At 38.3% G+C, this 17,715-nt stretch overlaps 2 protein-coding genes across 3 annotated transcripts; both read right to left on the bottom strand.

The window, feature by feature from the left end:
- Window positions 1-1,581: 1,581 nt before the first annotated feature.
- Window positions 1,582-2,361, bottom strand: LOC113780923 (pentatricopeptide repeat-containing protein At4g16390, chloroplastic-like). Its single transcript, XM_027326708.1, has one exon. It carries the CDS (start codon window positions 2,359-2,361, stop codon window positions 1,582-1,584), a length of 780 nt encoding a protein of 259 aa, XP_027182509.1.
- A 3,638-nt stretch (window positions 2,362-5,999) lies between these two features.
- Window positions 6,000-16,641, bottom strand: LOC113779412 (nuclear pore complex protein NUP98A). Of its 2 annotated transcripts, none has more exons than XM_027324984.1 (13): window positions 16,321-16,641; window positions 15,812-15,907; window positions 14,946-15,242; window positions 12,646-13,125; window positions 12,341-12,562; window positions 11,618-12,255; window positions 10,339-10,426; window positions 10,140-10,200; window positions 9,565-9,700; window positions 9,223-9,339; window positions 8,927-9,098; window positions 7,858-7,920; window positions 6,000-7,054 (listed from the first exon to the last, which is right to left on the bottom strand). In XM_027324984.1, exons 2-13 carry the CDS (start codon window positions 15,825-15,827, stop codon window positions 6,369-6,371), a joined length of 2,976 nt encoding a protein of 991 aa, XP_027180785.1. In that variant the 5' UTR covers window positions 15,828-15,907; window positions 16,321-16,641; the 3' UTR covers window positions 6,000-6,368. The 2 variants fall into 2 exon arrangements, with proteins under 2 accessions (XP_027180785.1, XP_027180784.1); XM_027324983.1 differs by having other exon boundaries at window positions 16,329-16,641.
- Window positions 16,642-17,715: the final 1,074 nt, after the last annotated feature.

Below are 17,715 nucleotides of genomic sequence, written 5' to 3'. Positions count from 1 at the left end.
ACTGGTTTTTGGAATAAATTCTTAAATTATTATGAAAAAAAAAGTGTTTCTACAAGAGAGGCTATTTGTGGAGTTGTTTCTAAAATCAGGTTGACTAAGCATTAGACAAATGCGAGCTTGAAACTTTTTTTCTTGAAAGTGTACCTCGCATTTGAGGTGCTTAGTCTTTCAGTCAAAAAGAAAAAACAGAGCTTGGTTAAGAAACAGAGCCGATTTATTCAGAAACCCTTAAGAAACCAGCAGAATTGGGCACTGCAAATTGAACCCAAATTCCATCCCAAATCCGTCATTCAAATCTATGGAGCAGCAGCATCCATCAAGAGGAGATACAAATTGGAGGGAAGGACTGCAATTTTGTTTCATCTTACACCCACGGAAGCTGTCGTCAGACAGCTAAGTCGCCGGAAAGCTGGCAAACAGAGCCGAGAGTGTTGAGCAAAAGCTGCAAAACAGAGGCCAAAAGCTACCGGCATCATTTGGCGAAAGAGGCAAGTTTTCATCATGGTTTTACAGCAAAAGAAACAGACATAATAGTCTTAGAATACTCCAAGATATGGATAAAATCAGAAGGGGACAGCTTTTGGGTTAATATATTAGCCAAAGTGAATAATGTGTGGGTAGTCCTTTTTTTAACACGTGAGCTCGCATTCATGACCTCGCATTTTCTGAATGCAAAGAGCTGATCGGAATTCCATTCCAAATTCATCCCTTTTGCAGAATTTTTTTGAAATCCATCACAAAGTTAGAAATTTGTCTTAGTTTTTGGGGCCATGATATGCTCAATATCCTTCCTGACCATAATAACAATTGAGTATCCACATATAGAGTTCGATGGAGATTTTGGGTTTTATTTATGATTGTGTGTCTGAACTTTTAATTCCGTCCACTTGTTCCGTATATACAACTATACAAGTGGTTTTCTGGCTGAAACACTTCGCATAACTTAATACTTGTATTTGGCTACTGGAACTGTTCGTCAGTGGAGCAATATGAATTTGTCCTTGTTGGAGCACATTATCAACCCGATCCTAAACCTGACCAATCTGATTCGATTCGATTTTTCTTAGCGGGGCAGATATTCGCAAAAAAGGATAGGGATACGAATCAGGAAAATAAAAACTTGCGAGTATCCGACCGCAGGGTATATTAGATAAATATTAAAAAATTAGGAGTCATTTTATAATTTTCTAATTTTTAATCCTAAGTGTGATTGAAGTGGCTCACAGCCTCATATTCTAATTCCATATGATCTGCCTCTCCTCATCTTGTTTGAAGAAAACGAATATTCTTGATGAAACCTAAACCAAATGAACAAAGCAAAGCAAAATTTGTGAAACTCTATCATAAAAATTGGAGCGAATTGCGCGAAATGTCACTAAACTATTTCAAAGTGCCGGTTCTGGTCATTAAACTTTTTTATTAGCGCGAAATGTCACTGAACTAGTAAATCTATACCGTTTTGGTCACTCCGTGTATTTGTGCCGTTAGGAGAGACGGAAATCAACTTTTTGAGGGGTAATTTCGTCTACACAATAGTTAAAAAATTTATGCCCTCATTCTTCTTCACCTACAACCATAGTGCTATACCATATTTACATTCCCAGCCTTCCCGTACGCATCAATCATCACAGAATAGGTAACCTCATCCGGTTCACACCCAAAAGACGGCATTTTTTCGAACCACTGGACGGCTTTCTCAGGTAAAGAAGACAGCCTGGCGCAGCTAATTATGGTGGAAAAGGTGACATTATCGGGCTTAACTCCTCTCTCAATCATATCCGTAAACAATTTCTCGGCTCTGTCCAAGTCTCTACATTTTCTAAACACCTTGAAGGTAACATTATACAAAATCACTTCTTTCTTCAACTTAAGCCTTTCCAGAAAGTAACTCAGCACCAAAGGCGCAGTTTCAGAGTTGGACATGTTATTGAGCACAACGGCAGCATCTTGCTCTACAACTTTGCCACCCAAATTAGCCAAAATACTAATAACGTCAGCTTCTACAGGGTCACACGAGTCCAATTGTTGGGAAGCTTGGACTAAAGAAGCATACCTGAAATCGTAGGAATTGCGCCTGAGCTTTGATGCCCTGGAGCTGTTGGGGTTGACCCAGATATAGCTTTTTGAGGAAGAGGAGATGGTTTTAGCATCTGGGCGGTGAGGAATTTGGGAAATTGAGGGGGATTGTTGTTGGGAAGCCGGTATAGAGAGGGAAGGTTTTGGATGGGGCTTGAGAGGAGGAAAAGCGAGGGCGTTATGGGGGATGATTCTGAGTTGGTGGAGGTGAGTGGGATAAAGAGAGTTACAGAAGAGGTGTGGGTCGCGAGAGAGATGAGACGGCGAATAGGCGGCGGCCACCATTCTTCTCTCTACTCTCCTTCCTTCCTTCTCAGTCGTCACTCACTCAGCAGAGCAGTCAGCAGCATTTGAGTTTTCTTCTTTTTTACAACTATGAAAAATTTCGCCTGCATTTTTTGGTTGAAGTTTGATGGTGCCGCCATTCAGATCAGCCATCTCCTTTATGTCTTTGCCGGATACGGAACCATTGATTATGTAAAAGCTTCAAGGAAAAGGCTGTGCAGACAAATTTGCCCCTCAAAAAGTTGATTTCCGTCTCTCCTAACGGCACAAATACACGGAGTGACCAAAACGGTATAGATTTACTAGTTCAGTGACATTTCGCGCTAATAAAAAAGTTTAGTGACCAGAACCGGCACTTTGAAATAGTTTAGTGACATTTCGCGCAATTCGCTCTAAAAATTGTTTATCCCTTTCATTATTTTTATTTTTATTCTACCTCCATGGATCTTTCCTACAAATCTTTCATCAATTCAATCAAAGATTTGTGTTTGGATCTCAAATTTTCTATTAGCTAGATAATTAAAACATTTGTGTCTTTCATTTATTTATTTATTTGATTTATTTTATTGCAATTATGTCTCTTAAATTTGTCTCTTTTATTTTAGTAAAAGAAATTTATTTTTCTTTTTCATCACCTTTAATGCCATAAGGTCTATTCCAAAGATGTAAGAGAATTGGGGAAGATTTTTCAAGCTTATTTTGATTATACTTTCTCCAAAAATTATCAACTCTATTCAATTCTTTTCCGAACTTGATTCCACAGTCAACTCATTTGTGATGCAGTCTTGTACCATAATATCCTTAAGGAAGTTGGGAAAGTTGCCAAATACTTATTATCTTTATGTTTGTTATGTTGTAAAAGGATGAAATGTGTGAGAATGGTGATATACTCAAAATTATCATGAAATTTCATTTTGTCTATTAGATATTATAATTCTTATATGTACTAAATTTATGAAATCAGTTTGATTATTAGATGAAATGTGTGAGAATGGTGATGTATGCACTTTGACTATAATATCTCTACCAATATTAATTGGAAAACAGGTTTTTGTTATTGGAAAACACGTTGATATTAAGTGGAAAGTAATTTTTTTTAATTGAAAAATAGTTTTTTTTTTAGGGGTGGGTACCCTATGATCCGCCCCTTTTTTTTCGAGTACCCGAAGACATTAGGAGCGGATTAGGGTCGCAAAATGGCTGATCCGATATATTAGGGTCAGGTCAGTCAAATCATGTTAGGGACGAGTACTTGACCCGTGCCCACTCCTACGTTTCTATCCGTCTTGAAGACGTCTCAACCGAGATTTCGGCGATCTATTATCTTAGAATCATCTTGTCCCGATATCATATTGGATAACTCCGTTTCGGTGACGACTTGGCCGAGTTTTTGAACCATGGCTGATCTGGTTGCGAATCATATTGGATACTAAGAGGGACATTTGGGATCTACAAGCATATCCTTTTAGTGGCAGATAGATGTCATTGTAGCAGTTTCCCTCTTTATTTTTGTTTCCTTTTCTATTTAGTTGTTTTAAGAGTTTTTTTATTAGTCAAGTAGTTTTTTAATCTAATCATTTCCTATTCCTTATTATTTTCTTGTGTGCCTATAAATAGACTTAGTTAGGGCTATTGTAAATCAACCATTCTCTTGGACAAATAAATTAAATTAACTCTTTGAGTTGTTGGCTTTGCCATGTCTTTGGGGTGTAGTCTAAAATTTAGATTCTTGTTTAATCTTGCTTAGATTTTGATTTCAATCTTGTTATTTTGGAGGTTTGATCGAGTATCAATCCTTGGTTCTTTCTTATGAAATTAGTTTATGAAACATTGAAGCTGTTCCTTTTAAATTGCTTCCGCTACAGCGTCAATTGGTATTACCGCTGATACACATCACAATAGCTTTGATCACATGAATGCTACCTTAGATTGCATCGACATTCCTAGATCGCATCGATGTTCCCAACGATCATCAGCCGTTTTCCATAGCATGATATAGAAAGCTAAGATGATCTTGCAACACTTGGATTCGCTAAAAGTAGGTCCTGTGTTCAAGATACATATGCAGTGGCTAGACGCAGCTATAGACGACAAGTACGGGATATGTATGTGGTTAGTGAAATTCGCTCCTGACAAGCCTATTGTTCGTGCCGTCCCTTGATGCTCTTATAGTATGAAAGTAGCATGCAAAACAACCAAAGTAGCCATCAAATCCGTGAGACTATAACACCAAGTGTTGTAGCAAAATCTGAGCCTTTCCTATGAAAATCAATAAAGTTGAATTTTGTATCACCCGGTGTGCATAGTTAAATTTGTTGTAACTATGTTGGATGGTGAAGTAGTTCAATTTGAGATTTTCCCAAGATCATATACAACTTCATGTGTTCGTAACTAGATGCGGAGGTTCATATGCAAGCATGGGCCCTATAAAATTCCAGGGAGGATTGTTCATGATCAAGTAAAAAGGCTCGTGCACAAGTATGACTCTTTAAATTTCGTGGAAGAATTATTGCCCTGTATAGTTGTTTGTGGTATGCAAATTTTCTTTCGAACTCAAGGTCAAGTTCTTTCAAAGTTGAGGGGATTGATGTGAGACAAGATTTTTACATCTCGTAGAAAATAATTCACGCACAGATCAAAATTGCCACACCCATAGATCTGGTCGCAAATCGGGTATTGAAAGGTACATTTTGGATCCGCTCCGTGGATCTACACAATTCCTCTTTATTTTCATTCCCTTTCTATTTAGATATTTTGAAAATTTCTTATTAGTTAAGTAGCTTTTCAGTCTAAGTATTTCTTGTTGCTTATGTATTTGTAGTAGTGCTTGTGTGCCTATAAATAGACGTAGTTAGAATTGTAAATCAATCAATCTCTTTTAACCAATAAATCAAAATAACTATTTGAGTTGTTGGATTTGCTATGTCCTTTGGGTGTGCCCTCGATTTTAGATTCTTGTAAAATCTTCCTTAGATTGAGATTTGAATCTTGTTATTTTAAATATTTGATTGCGCATCGACCCTTGAATTTTTCTTATGGAATTAGTTTCTGAAATTGTTCTTTTTAAATCGCTTCTTCTGTCGCGTTAAAACTATAGTGCATGAATGAAAGTTGTTTTTGCTTCCAGCAGCAATCACAAATGTATGGATAAATAATTGGAAGATGTCAAAATCATGTAAGGTTAGAAGAAATTTCCTATAAAATCCTGCTGGACAGAGTAGGAACATTGTTTTCTGCAGGAAACTCAACCATCAAGTTTCATGCAAACCAAAGATGAATATAGGAGATCAGTACTTTTCCTTTCCTTGCATACATGTTATTCAAAGACTTCATTGTCACCTTATTCAAACACCAGGCGACAATAGCTCTGATGCGCAGTCCAATGTAACGCTGCGGTTATCTTGAATGGGACATAAATGTCAACAGCTATGTGACGATCACTTCTCAATGAGTACGGAACTCATAACACGAACTGCAGCCGCACTTGCATTAAATGATGACCGTCTGCAAAGTTCCAATGGGAAGAAAAAGTCCAGTTGGGCAAGGAAAAAGGAATGAGATTTGTTTCATGCATGCAAAGAGAACGTAGAGCGCACAGCAGCATATTTCTAGAATTTAAAATGAATGAAAGTAAAATGGAAATAGAACATCCTTTCTTTCACAGGAAAAAGCTAGGCCCTCTAGAAAGATCACATTTAACCTGGAGTTGTTTCACCCTTTCATACTGTTCAAAACCAATAGACCAAAACAGGATATGAACCACTGTAGCCTGTAGGCCAAATCCCAGATTGTAAACATACCACATCCCCCAAGGAGGGAAAAACAACAAAAAGAGCCCACAACAACAAAGCGAGAGGGTAACGACAATCTGCAATGCAGCAGCAGTATATCTAATAAGGTGCCATAAAATTGGTATAAATTCCTATATACATGCACAAAAACCCCAAAAAAAAAAAAAAAATCTAAGACAGCATTACAATTACTCCCATTCATGTTTCATCCAGACTTCAGCATCTTGTAGAAAGATATGAAGACTCATCAACATCTTCCCTGAGGCTGTATCCACTGAAATGCTTGACTCTGAACTTCCATTCTCCTTTTACTGGGTCATAAGAAACAAATTCAGCACCTTGATCCTCTGCCTTCCTTTTAAGCATCTCCTTATACTTCTCAATTCTTGGACCCTCTGTATAATGCTGTCCAGTCTTCTTGTCAAAGCATTTTATATTCAGGAGTGTCACTTCTGCAGGCTTATTAAGACCTTGTCCAACAGGAGGTTTCTTGCTCTCATCCATGTATACTATCACCTCTCGGTTATTAAATTGGACCAAAGATTCTAGGTCAAGTCGGCGAACATCTGTCTCCCCAATGAACTTGATGCTGCCATAGCCGTGTCTTCCAACCACAAAATTCTCCACCCGCCGGCAGTATCCTGCTTCAACCCTTTCTTTGGCTGCCAGCTCCTGGATTTTGGGCTCTGTATAATAATCAGCATGACGAAGTTTTGGCATCAGCGCCTCAATTTCAGCACCGTACTCGTAAGCAACAGCTGCTTCACCAGCTCGGTGGCCAGTAAGAGTGATACTGTACAAATCTCCCTTTTGCGTCGAATGCTCATCAGAAACCCCATTAGGCTTCTGGTTCTGTTTGACAGGATGAACTTGATCCTTGAAGCCATTTTCAACTAAAAATTCTGCATTGTCCCACCCCCAAACCGGGGTTTTTGGGGGAGGGGGGGTGTTACAGTAAGACCACAGCAAGCAAATATTACACATGAAAGACTAAGATTGAAGTTTTACTTTCTTCCGGAAATAACATAAACGTCTAAATATCTATGGTGTCAACTCAACAGATTCAAACACTAATATTAGTACATATGCTAAATTATTTGGAGACTGAAGTCCAAAGTGATTTGCATTGATTCAATGAGTTGAGGCACTAACATAACTACAAAGTGATAAAACGGGCAATAATCCCTGTAAACACGCCAGTGAATTAAGATTAAAAGGACCATTCCTTGTTAACCTTCCAACAATAAAGTCCTCAAGAATGTTAAGTTGGTTGAGACTGTATTCAACCAAAGGTAACCCAGACATAAGCTGTGAAAAAAAGTTTAATTTATAAATGACACAATTAGAAATCTTTCAAATTTCGAAGGGGCAAAAACAAAAATTTCAGAGACTTGGGACCCCCTATTCCGTCCTTTGCTAATTAGTATCTGCTATCTACTCAGAAAAACCAAACAGTTAAGCATGATATAATCTTGAAATCAGTAGTTTGATCTTTATTTTGGTTTAGTTTGCTCTACGTCTTGAACAAGAATATCTCTATAAAACTTTTTCTCAAGAAATAACCTACGAAGAAATACACATGCACCAAATGCAAAACTGATAAATATTCATATTCAGTAACACATACCAGAAAGTTTACAAATAACATTTTATTGTATAGAAGTAACAAAAGGTCATGCCAACAGTTAAAACATCAACTACTTACTATCTGTATCCTCAGCACTAAACCCATTTACAGGAGGAGCAGAACCAAATTCTGGAGGTTTACCTGGAGACATAAAACCGGACAAATTCAGTTACCAGAAAATGAACCCAAATCTGAAACATACGTGTGCATGTTGCAGAAAGGCCTGTTGCTTTAATCATAATCAAACAACACTTAGTTTAAATTTTCAAGACATCTAGTAGCTACAAGAAATCCAGATTCTATTTAGAACAGATATGGTTGGAAACAATATCCTAAATCACAATCAACAATCTAAACCAAAAAGAAAGGCTCTAAACTTTGTCATGGCATTGAATCAGATATACACTTGATCATGGCATTGAATCACATATATGTAACTTTTGGTAGTAAAAGATGGAAACCACTACTATCAAAACAATTAATGAAAGGATAAAACCAAATAAAACTTGATTAAGCAAGCCAAACTGAGAAAGGGAAATCATTTCTTCTGTATTTATTCTCTCTCATACCTAACCATACTTTAAGGTCATCATCTAATACTGGAATTTTTGGGGATAATCAAAATCTTTGTCATTACAAATATTCATAACAAATTCATTATATAGCAAACATAAATAGAATCTGAATTAATTCTAGAGCAAATTATTGTTATGTCAACCTATAAAGTCTTGAATAAGTTAGCAAGGATCGCATTACACTCACATCCCCAAAAAAAAATACAATTAGCCCCTAAATTTATAAACCTTGTGTTAGCTGCATCCATTGTACCGTCAATTGTATCAAATTCACCTTGAACTATTTGACTGGATCCAATAACTCGAGCCTTAAATTTATCATCTGGAATACAACAAAATCAGGTACACCAACCAAGAACACTTCCCCATATCCCGTTTATGCATTCATGTTTCTTTCAACAATCAAGTCTATGCATACAAGACTCAAAACACACATGAAAGGATGACTCCAGATACAACAATGTTAATTGGGAGGAAACAAGAGATGTACACGTGTGCTTTATATGGGGAAAAATTATGCCGAACAAACACAATTCAATAGGAATACAAATGCAATTAACAACCAAGTTTACCATTCTCATGAGTGGCACTAGATGTGTACTGGGTGTTTTTCTCAACACTCATCCTAGGTTGCCGCTGTTCCACTGGACGAATCACCAAAGCTCTAGGGTTTTCCCTGGGAATGAAAAGGGCATCTGCTTTTGGTGTACTGGGTGTTTCTTCATCATCATTGAAGAAAGGAACCTGTTTATAACAGCATAAGCAACAAAATACTCATTTTTGTTGTCAGGGATTTTGCCTCAAAATGAAAGGAGATCATACATAGGAAAACTAACAACACCAGTTAATGCAACAAAAATCTCCTCACTTTAGGACCATCAGGTTTCGGATGGTATTTCCTAGCAGGCAACCTGATCCGTCTTTGGGAAAGATGTCTAGAAGTCAAAATTGATGATATCCTGACAGGAGCAGGTTTGTCAACGACCTGTTCAAAAAGCACATCATTAACTCTGTTCATAGTTCTTGCAGATTGTTCTTTAGACACTCCCAACAGTAATAAGAGATCCTAATAAGCATATATACAAGTATATTATGCTAAAAAAAGGAAAAGAAACAAATCATTCAAAGAATAGCCTTAACAAAAGCATTTAAAGAATGAAAAGTTTGTAAAATATTCTTTACTTGGTTCGTACAGGACAAGCACACTTACAGGTAGGCTAGAAATCCCATACTGAATTGAAGGAGAAGTGCCAGTGCGACCAATTGACATCTGTGGCATTGCTGGTAAAGTTCCAAACGGATTTGTTGGAACAGATTGTCCAACCATAGAGCTCTGAATAGCTGACCTGTATGCATGCATCAGATGCATGGGTACTAGGGTAGGGCAGATTTCAAAAATGAAAAGACAGCGATCATTTTAATTAGAATGCCTACCCTACGCCTACACCCCAATTTTCTTTGGTTAAACCCTAACTGAAGTCAAGCTACCAACTTTTACATGTTACTGAATCTCAGAAAGTAGATCACCAACTAAAAGTTGGAGAAATTTCAGCAGAATAAATTTCAGCAAGTATTTCTGAAGGTGTAAATCGCCAGAACAGCTCATAGGATAAGGACTAGGAAATGAAGATTACATTAAAAAGTGCTTAATATCAACAATGGTAAGTATTCATAATAAGATTTTGAATGGGTGTATTTAACTTCTTGATCCCATCCATCATGTGGCTTATGCATACATAGCAATATTATCAGGCAACGAAAAACTAAGACTGGTTTTATACATACGATTGCCCAAAAGCAGTCTGACCAAATATGTTTGACGTGACACCCAAGGCACTTGTACCAGCTGTTACCCAAAAGGAAATGTATGTTAGGCAATAAAACTAGAAAAAGTTTTAAAAAAAAATTGATACTCGAGGAATCTGATGATGTTAGAAAGTCATAATAAGAAAAAATATATATATATATATGATATTCAACTAACCTGATGGTGTCTGACCAAAGTTTCCAAAGCCAAATGCACCAGTACTCTGAGCAGGCTGCACCACTTGAAATGGTGTAGAAATGGAAGGCTTCAAAGGAAAATCAGAAGTACAACTACAACCAATCAGTCCACTTATGCACATACATACACAGAGAAATAGATAAAATGAAAAATTCAATCAATTTAGACAAGGAACCTAGAGTTCATGAAATAATATGCTGAAGCAAATCAGACAAGTAGTTGGTAAGCTGCTTTCTCAAAAAGACAACTGGAAGTCTGCCATATCACTAAAGGATAAACAACCACCACCTATTCAATCATGAAAGTATACAATTTCCAGCTAATATTATCCTCAATTTTGCATCATAAACTTTACCAAATCGTATTCCAAGATTTTCTCACACATCAATCCAAAGACATGTGGTTGCTGGGTTCCAAGCACCAAATTTCAAAAAAATTTCAAAAAAGTAAGGAGAAAGTAGTGGATTGCAACCACAAGTCCAAACAACCACCATCTATTACTTTCAGCATGACTTGCACCAAATTTAAAAAAAAAAATTAAAAAAAGTAGTGGATTGCAACCACAAGTCTAAACAACCACCATCTATTACTTTCAACATGACTTGCAACAAATTTCAAAAAAAAAAGTAGGAAAAAAGGCTATAAAAGTAGAATATTCCACCAGTAATTCATCTCTAGTTCCAGAAGTACACTATATCATAGCAAGATGAAGTATGGTGGATTGCAACTTCGGTCTTCTAACTTATGGCATACATTCCGTATTTTTACCAAAAGACTTGAAAATGATATCCATTCATTCACACAATGATAATAAATAACTTTCAAAAGTCATCAATCCCAATGACACTATATTATAGCAAGATGAAGTATGACATATTGCAACTCCATCCTACTACCTTCTAGCATACAGTCTGTACTTCCACTAGAACAATGCTTCACTTGAAAATGATATCCCTTCATTCACATGATAATAGTAAATAACTTTCTAAAGTCACCAATCCAGATGGACTGATCCAGAGAGAGATAGAGCTACAGGGAAAACACTTTATGTTGACAAGACAAGTTGCTACTTTATCAAACTTGACAGAAACGGACAAGACATGTTGCTACTTTACCAAGCTTGACAGAAACGGCCTTCTAAAAACTACCTCTAACTCATATGAAATAAACTTTACCCAATATGCTTGAAGAAGAGAGAATACTCAATGAATAACTCTTCTCAACCAAATAGAAAAGGAGCAGCAGTTAATTGACTCACAGTGGTCTGACCAAACCCAATGGGATTGCTTGTAGTTAACAATGATGAAGTGCTTGAAAACAAGTTGCCACCAAAACCAGAAGATGGTGAAGTAAATATGCTTGATTGGCCAAAAGGTGGTGCACTTTGTCCAAAGGATGACGTGGCCTGTCCAAAAGGAGAACTGGTCTGTCCAAGTGAAGGCGTAGTTGATTGGAACAACGGGGATGACTGAGTGTTGCCAAAGCTTAAGCCAGAACCAAATGGAGGATTTGTTGCTTGTGCAGATGACGAACCAAAAATAGAAGTTGATGTTCCAAAAGAAGCAGCATTTGAAGAGCCAAAAAGTGAAGGGGAGGTACTGGCTCCAAAAGGGGGGTTTGAATTAAACAGGGTAGGGGTGGATGATGTTGTCGAGCCAAAGGGGTTCGATGGGGTTGCAGCTCCAAAAGGTGAAGAACCAAACGCAGAGGAAGATGAAGATCCAAAACCTGGACTAGTGAAAGATGAAGTTTTTGGTGCAAAAGGGTTGGAAGAAGTGGAAGATGAAAAGGGGCTAGCAGACGACTGGCCAAAAGCAGGGGTCGAAGAGGATCCGAATCCTGAAGCACCAAAACCACCAATTGCAGCAGTTGACTGCCCAGCAGGCGCAGGTCCTCCTGGTAGCACAAAAATATAATAGTTCAAGTAAGAAGGTGCTTCATGAGATATACAGACTAACATCCTATGGATTAGTACATTTACCTTTATCTCCAAGCTGATAGTCCTCCCATCGAAGTTCTTCATGGCTCTTATCCTTGTAAACAGGCATGGCTGATATTGATTCAAGTTTTCCAGCTGGTTGTGTACCAGTGTCTACCTCAGCTGTTGGCACATAAGGGGTGACCCTACTTCCCCCACGCTGGGTTCCAAAAGCAGATTGTCCAAAACCAGAGCTGCCAAATGTTGGAGTAGTAGCCTGAGCTCCTACATGAGAGTTGCAAGGAGATAAAAAACAGTAACAAAAGAAAATAGTCATGGTGATAAAACTGAGACCCCAGAAAGCTTACCAAATGGTGAACTCTGAGCTCCAAAAGGTGTTGTAGTAGTGCCAAATGGACTACTACCAAAAGTAGAAGCCGACTGGCCAAAAGCTGGAGAGGAACCAAAACTAAAAGAGGGACTACTTGCAGCACCAAAAGCAGGCGCACTTGCAGCACCAAATGCAGGCGCACTTGCAGCACCAAATGCTGGAACACTTGCAGCACCAAATGCACTGCCTGTAGCACCAAATGCCGGCGAGCTTGCAGCACCAAATGCCGGCGAGCTTGCAGCACCAAATGCTGGCGAGCTTGCAGCACCAAATGCCGGCGTGCTTGCAGCACCAAATGCAGGTTGTTGACTTGATGCGCCAAAAGGTGTCGAGGAACCAAATAGATTACTACCAAAAGCGGGCTGTGACTGTTGAAAAGAGCCTCCGAATGGACTAGTTTGGGTGGTACCAGCACCAAAGGCTCCAAAAGCAGGCTTCTGTCCAAAAACAGATGTACCTGTTCATTTGCAACAATTACAAATATCACCATAAGTTACATGTCTGAAGGTGAAATAACACACAAAGCAAAGACAAAACCTCGTACATCAAAGATCGAAACACTGAAATCACCAAAGGCTACAGGGAAAAAACTACAGGCAATACCCAGATTTAGAGTGTGAAATAAATTTAAAAAAAAAAAAAGCAAAACAAGGATGGAATATTATCCCTCTGGTATAAAAGAAAGAAATTACAATTTATTGTGAACCCCCATAAGAATTTAAGTCTACCATGGAACTAAGACTCTCCAAAGCAAATGTGTAGGAAGTTAGATAAATCAAGTTATATCTGAACTTGATAAGATAATTGCACAGCCACATACAAGGAAAACATATAGGTTTAGTCCTCTAGCTCCTTTTTGCTTGAGGCTCACTTTTCAAGTGAAGCAAGGCATACCATCAAGAATTCTCCTCAAAATACCTATTTGGTAGAATATCCTTATCCTCTATCAGTCCAAAGGTTCTGCTTTTAAAATTAAATATCCAGTAATTCAGGCCTTAACAAAATGGTAAAGTTGTTCCAATTTGACCTGCTGCAACAGAATTTTAACACAAGGATACATGCATTCTTTCCGAGGATAAGACTAACACACAACATACCCTATAAAACCTGCATAGAATAATCATTAAGACTTGATGTGAAAGATTTGCCTGTCCAATCAGGGGTCAGAAGATTTGACGGAGAGTATGTACAATAAATTAAGGGACTGCCCCATACTGTTATGTTTTTCTGCCAGGGATGTGGTTAACTAGAAAGATGTCCTACAACATGACTGTTCCACCAACATTAAGGCCACATAAAAAGAAAAACAGTTTCAACTGATTTACATTTTTGTTTTCTTCTTTTACTGGCACTATTAGGCAATCCTCTCAAAAGAAGGCACCAAACTGAATCTCATTAAAACCAATCAATTCATGAACAAAACCAATAACTCAAGCAACAACTTCAACGTAATCAGTTCAAAACACAGCAAAGAATCCCCAAAGTCAACAGTAGCAGCCCATTACTGACAACATAAGCCACAGAACACAACAAAACAACCATTTAAAGCAACAAACTTTTGTGACAAAAGCCCACCCGATTCACTGAAAACTCTATGGGTTCAAAACCTAGACATAAATCCCCCAAAAAGTTGCAGCATTTGTCTCCAAAACCAAAAAAAAAAAAAAAAAAACTCAGCCCTGACATATTGTTTCTGCACTTATCAATTTTCTTTTTGTCTTTTTCTGCTTGACAGGGGCAACTAAGGAAGTGGGATAAGAGAAGGTGGTACCACAAGAGTTAAAAAGAGAAGTTGAAGGGATGTGGAGGCAAACCGAGGAACAGGAGAGCTGGAAAGAGGGTTGACAAGGTGAAAAGGAGAAAAAAGCAAACTAAAACCCAAGAGTTAAAGGTAAAAGAAGCAAAAAAAGCCCACATCTTTGCAGAATATTCAAGCCATACTTCCACCAATTTCAGTAACATCTTGCAAGAATTGTCATCACATGAGTAGTGGCAAATGCAATGATAAATTGGAACACATTCTTTACCTTGTTCACTTCTAAAGCTATCCCACACAACTGAATCAATTATCCTCAGAAGCAACAAATGTGAAATTGAGTCATCTCAACATAAGATTGTGAAGTGACTTTTAGACCCAAAGAGGTACAATAATTAGAAACCCCATAACCAAGATTATCAAATCAATAATCAAGCTCACATCAAGCTTTGGCACACTCGAAGTGGAAAAGAAAAGGAGGAAACAAGAAGCATATAAGTTATAAAACTTTATGCACGTACTTCCAAATGATGACGAACTACCAAAGGCAGGAGCTGATGACACTCCAAAGGCAGGCGTTGAAGTTCCAAAAGCAGGAGATGATGAAGAACCAAAAACTGATGTGGAACCCAAAGGTGAAGAATTTTGGTTCCCAAACACACCAGTAGAAGTGCTGCCAAATAAAGAACTCCCGGTTTGAGCGCCAAAAGGAGTCGTACTCCCAAAGGCTTTGGGAGCAAAAGGATTGCTGGCTGCATTGGTGGTCGGCCCAAACACTGACTGTGACCCAAACGGGCTATTAGATGCCTGCCCAAAAGCTGATAAAGGAATAGCACAATTAGTGCACAATTAAAAGAATGGTATAACTGTTATCAGTGGATCTATGAATCAAAGGAATCTTTGTAGATAAAAAAAGGGCAAAAGGCCATATGATATCAACAACAGTCCTTATTAACAATGCAAAATGCAAAGAAAAGTTCAAGGAGAAGGAAACAGAAATGAAAAGACTAAAGATGACCAGTAAGGGCCTTAAGATTCACAAATTCTAAGTCCGTACCACATTAAGTAGTATAGAGACACACTTACAACGTAAAACAAATAAGAAAACATAAATATAACTCCTAACAAAAAATGTACCTTCGGTAAGGGCCTTAAGATTCACAAATTCTAAGTCCGTACCACATTAAGTAGCATAGAGACACACTTACAACGTAAAACAAATAAGAAAACATAAATATAACTCCTAACAAAAAATGTACCTTCAGGCCCTCCCCTCCTAGGGAAAATTAGCAAATAGCGAGGAGCAAAAGGGGAAAAAAGGGGGAAAGAAAGGAGCAGTGGCAGATTGCCAGACAGGTAATGGAGAAATGTAAGAGGGAACACTTACGGCTTGAGCCAAACATCTTTCGTTCCAGAGACAAAGCCTGAATGCAACTCAATCAAGTTTAATCCAGCAAGGGAAAGACCGCAGCTCCTGAGAAAGCTGCAGAAACGCGAATGCAGCACAAAACATGAAATTGGTAAGGACTAATCAGAGAACATTGTCCAGCCTAATTGTATCGATTGTCTACATGCAACCAACTTGATGCTGGTAATTAAGAATGAAGACCAATAAGACTAGTTCAATTATACCAAGAAAATCAACTCAATTACCAGTAACTGCTCTCTCAAGTCAGTGAATTAAACCTAAGTAGATATCCACAAAATGAGTGAATGGACCACTTCAATTCCCAAAAATAAATAAATAAATAAATAAAACTAGCGGAAAAACCACGGCTAGGGGGCTGGTGGTACACTACATAAACAGAATACAAACAATAAAAAATGTAAAAAACGAAAAGAAAAACAATTTGAAAAAGGGCCGAAGCGAACGAAGTAGCTAGGGTTACGACTTACGATGGTACCTGAGATAGGAAGAAGAAAGATAATAAATACGCCGACGACCGTCGATCTGCCACCACTTGGACTTGACCATAAACGGTGGAGTAGAGGCACCCCCCCCCCCAACCTTCCTACTCCGCTCAGCCTCAGCTGGTTGTGCAATCTAGACGCTCCGCAGATTACTTTGCTTTTTTTGCCTTTTTATTTCTGCACGTATTCATACATACATGTACATTTTTCCTTGTTTTCCGAACGTCTCTATGCCCTATTATGAGACTAGAAAGACGGAAGAGAGAGAAAGAGAGAGAAAAGGCTGTTTGCTGTAGGAAAAGAAAACCAAAAGATACCGACTTGTAAGTGGTACTTAGAAGACTTAGAGTATTTGTTATACTCCTGATTAGGGCTTTATGAGCAAAAGGCCGTGTTCATAATTCCCGAACCTTTTTTGGTTGGTTCAAGCCCGAACGCCACTATTGATATGTGTAGTGTATACGGCTCTTGATTCGGTGAAATGATTTTTCTTTTTTTTTATAATCGGTGAAATCATAATTACGACTTTGCCCATCGATCAATATATGATTGGGAAAAGAGTCCCAATGGCCCTCTAACTTTTTCTCAAGTAAAGTTTTAGCCCTCAAATAATTAATACTAAAGTTTTGGCCCTCGATCTAATAAAATAATATTTTCGTGGCCCTTCTGTCAAATCCAGCAATTAAGCATCATCTCGTGAGATGCACGACGAAATATCAAGGACATTATACTCTCTAAGCAAATAAATGATTTTTCCCTGCAACAATTTCCATCCCTTTTGCTCCAAAACCCTAGCACCAGCTAAAGAAACAGGACACAATGATAGCATCCCAGTTGAAGATGATGTAGATGAGCCTGGAGACTGCTGGGGTTGGGCCTGCTGCTGTTGATCAGGGCGCCTTCTCTGTACATAGTATCCTCCACTAGAAGCAGATGCAACTGAATTGGTACCAGCAGAAATTGGGGACTGAGACTGCATATAAGGATTTGAGAAAAAGAGTTGAGCTTGCTGCAAGTTCTTTGTTAGTGGTGAGGGCAGTAGGACTATAGCAGCACCTTTTTAAGTTTTAACATATCCCAACGAAGTAGGAAGGGCGGGAAATGCAGAGCACTCATGTAATGTAATGGTAAATCGTTGATATATAGGGTGGATTGATGGGTCAGTGAATTGAGAAATTGGCAGCAGCAATAAACTGTGACCCTACTGTTGTGTCCTTGTCTCTGTCAACTCTAATGCTGACTTCTCTATCGACGCCTTTTTCCGTTGAGTCCCCTTCACCGGATCCTCCCTTTTAATTCCCATTCCCATCCCCCCAATATTCCCTTTGTTATAAAAACCCTTTCGAGCAGAACACAGTGAGTAAAGGGTCAAACAACAAT

The sequence above is a fragment of the Coffea eugenioides genome, chromosome 8, assembly GCF_003713205.1.
Source record: "Coffea eugenioides isolate CCC68of chromosome 8, Ceug_1.0, whole genome shotgun sequence".
Taxonomy (NCBI): Eukaryota; Viridiplantae; Streptophyta; class Magnoliopsida; order Gentianales; family Rubiaceae; genus Coffea; species Coffea eugenioides.
The sequence above is the reverse complement of the archived record's forward strand: the minus strand, read 5'-3'. Positions and strand labels throughout refer to the sequence as shown.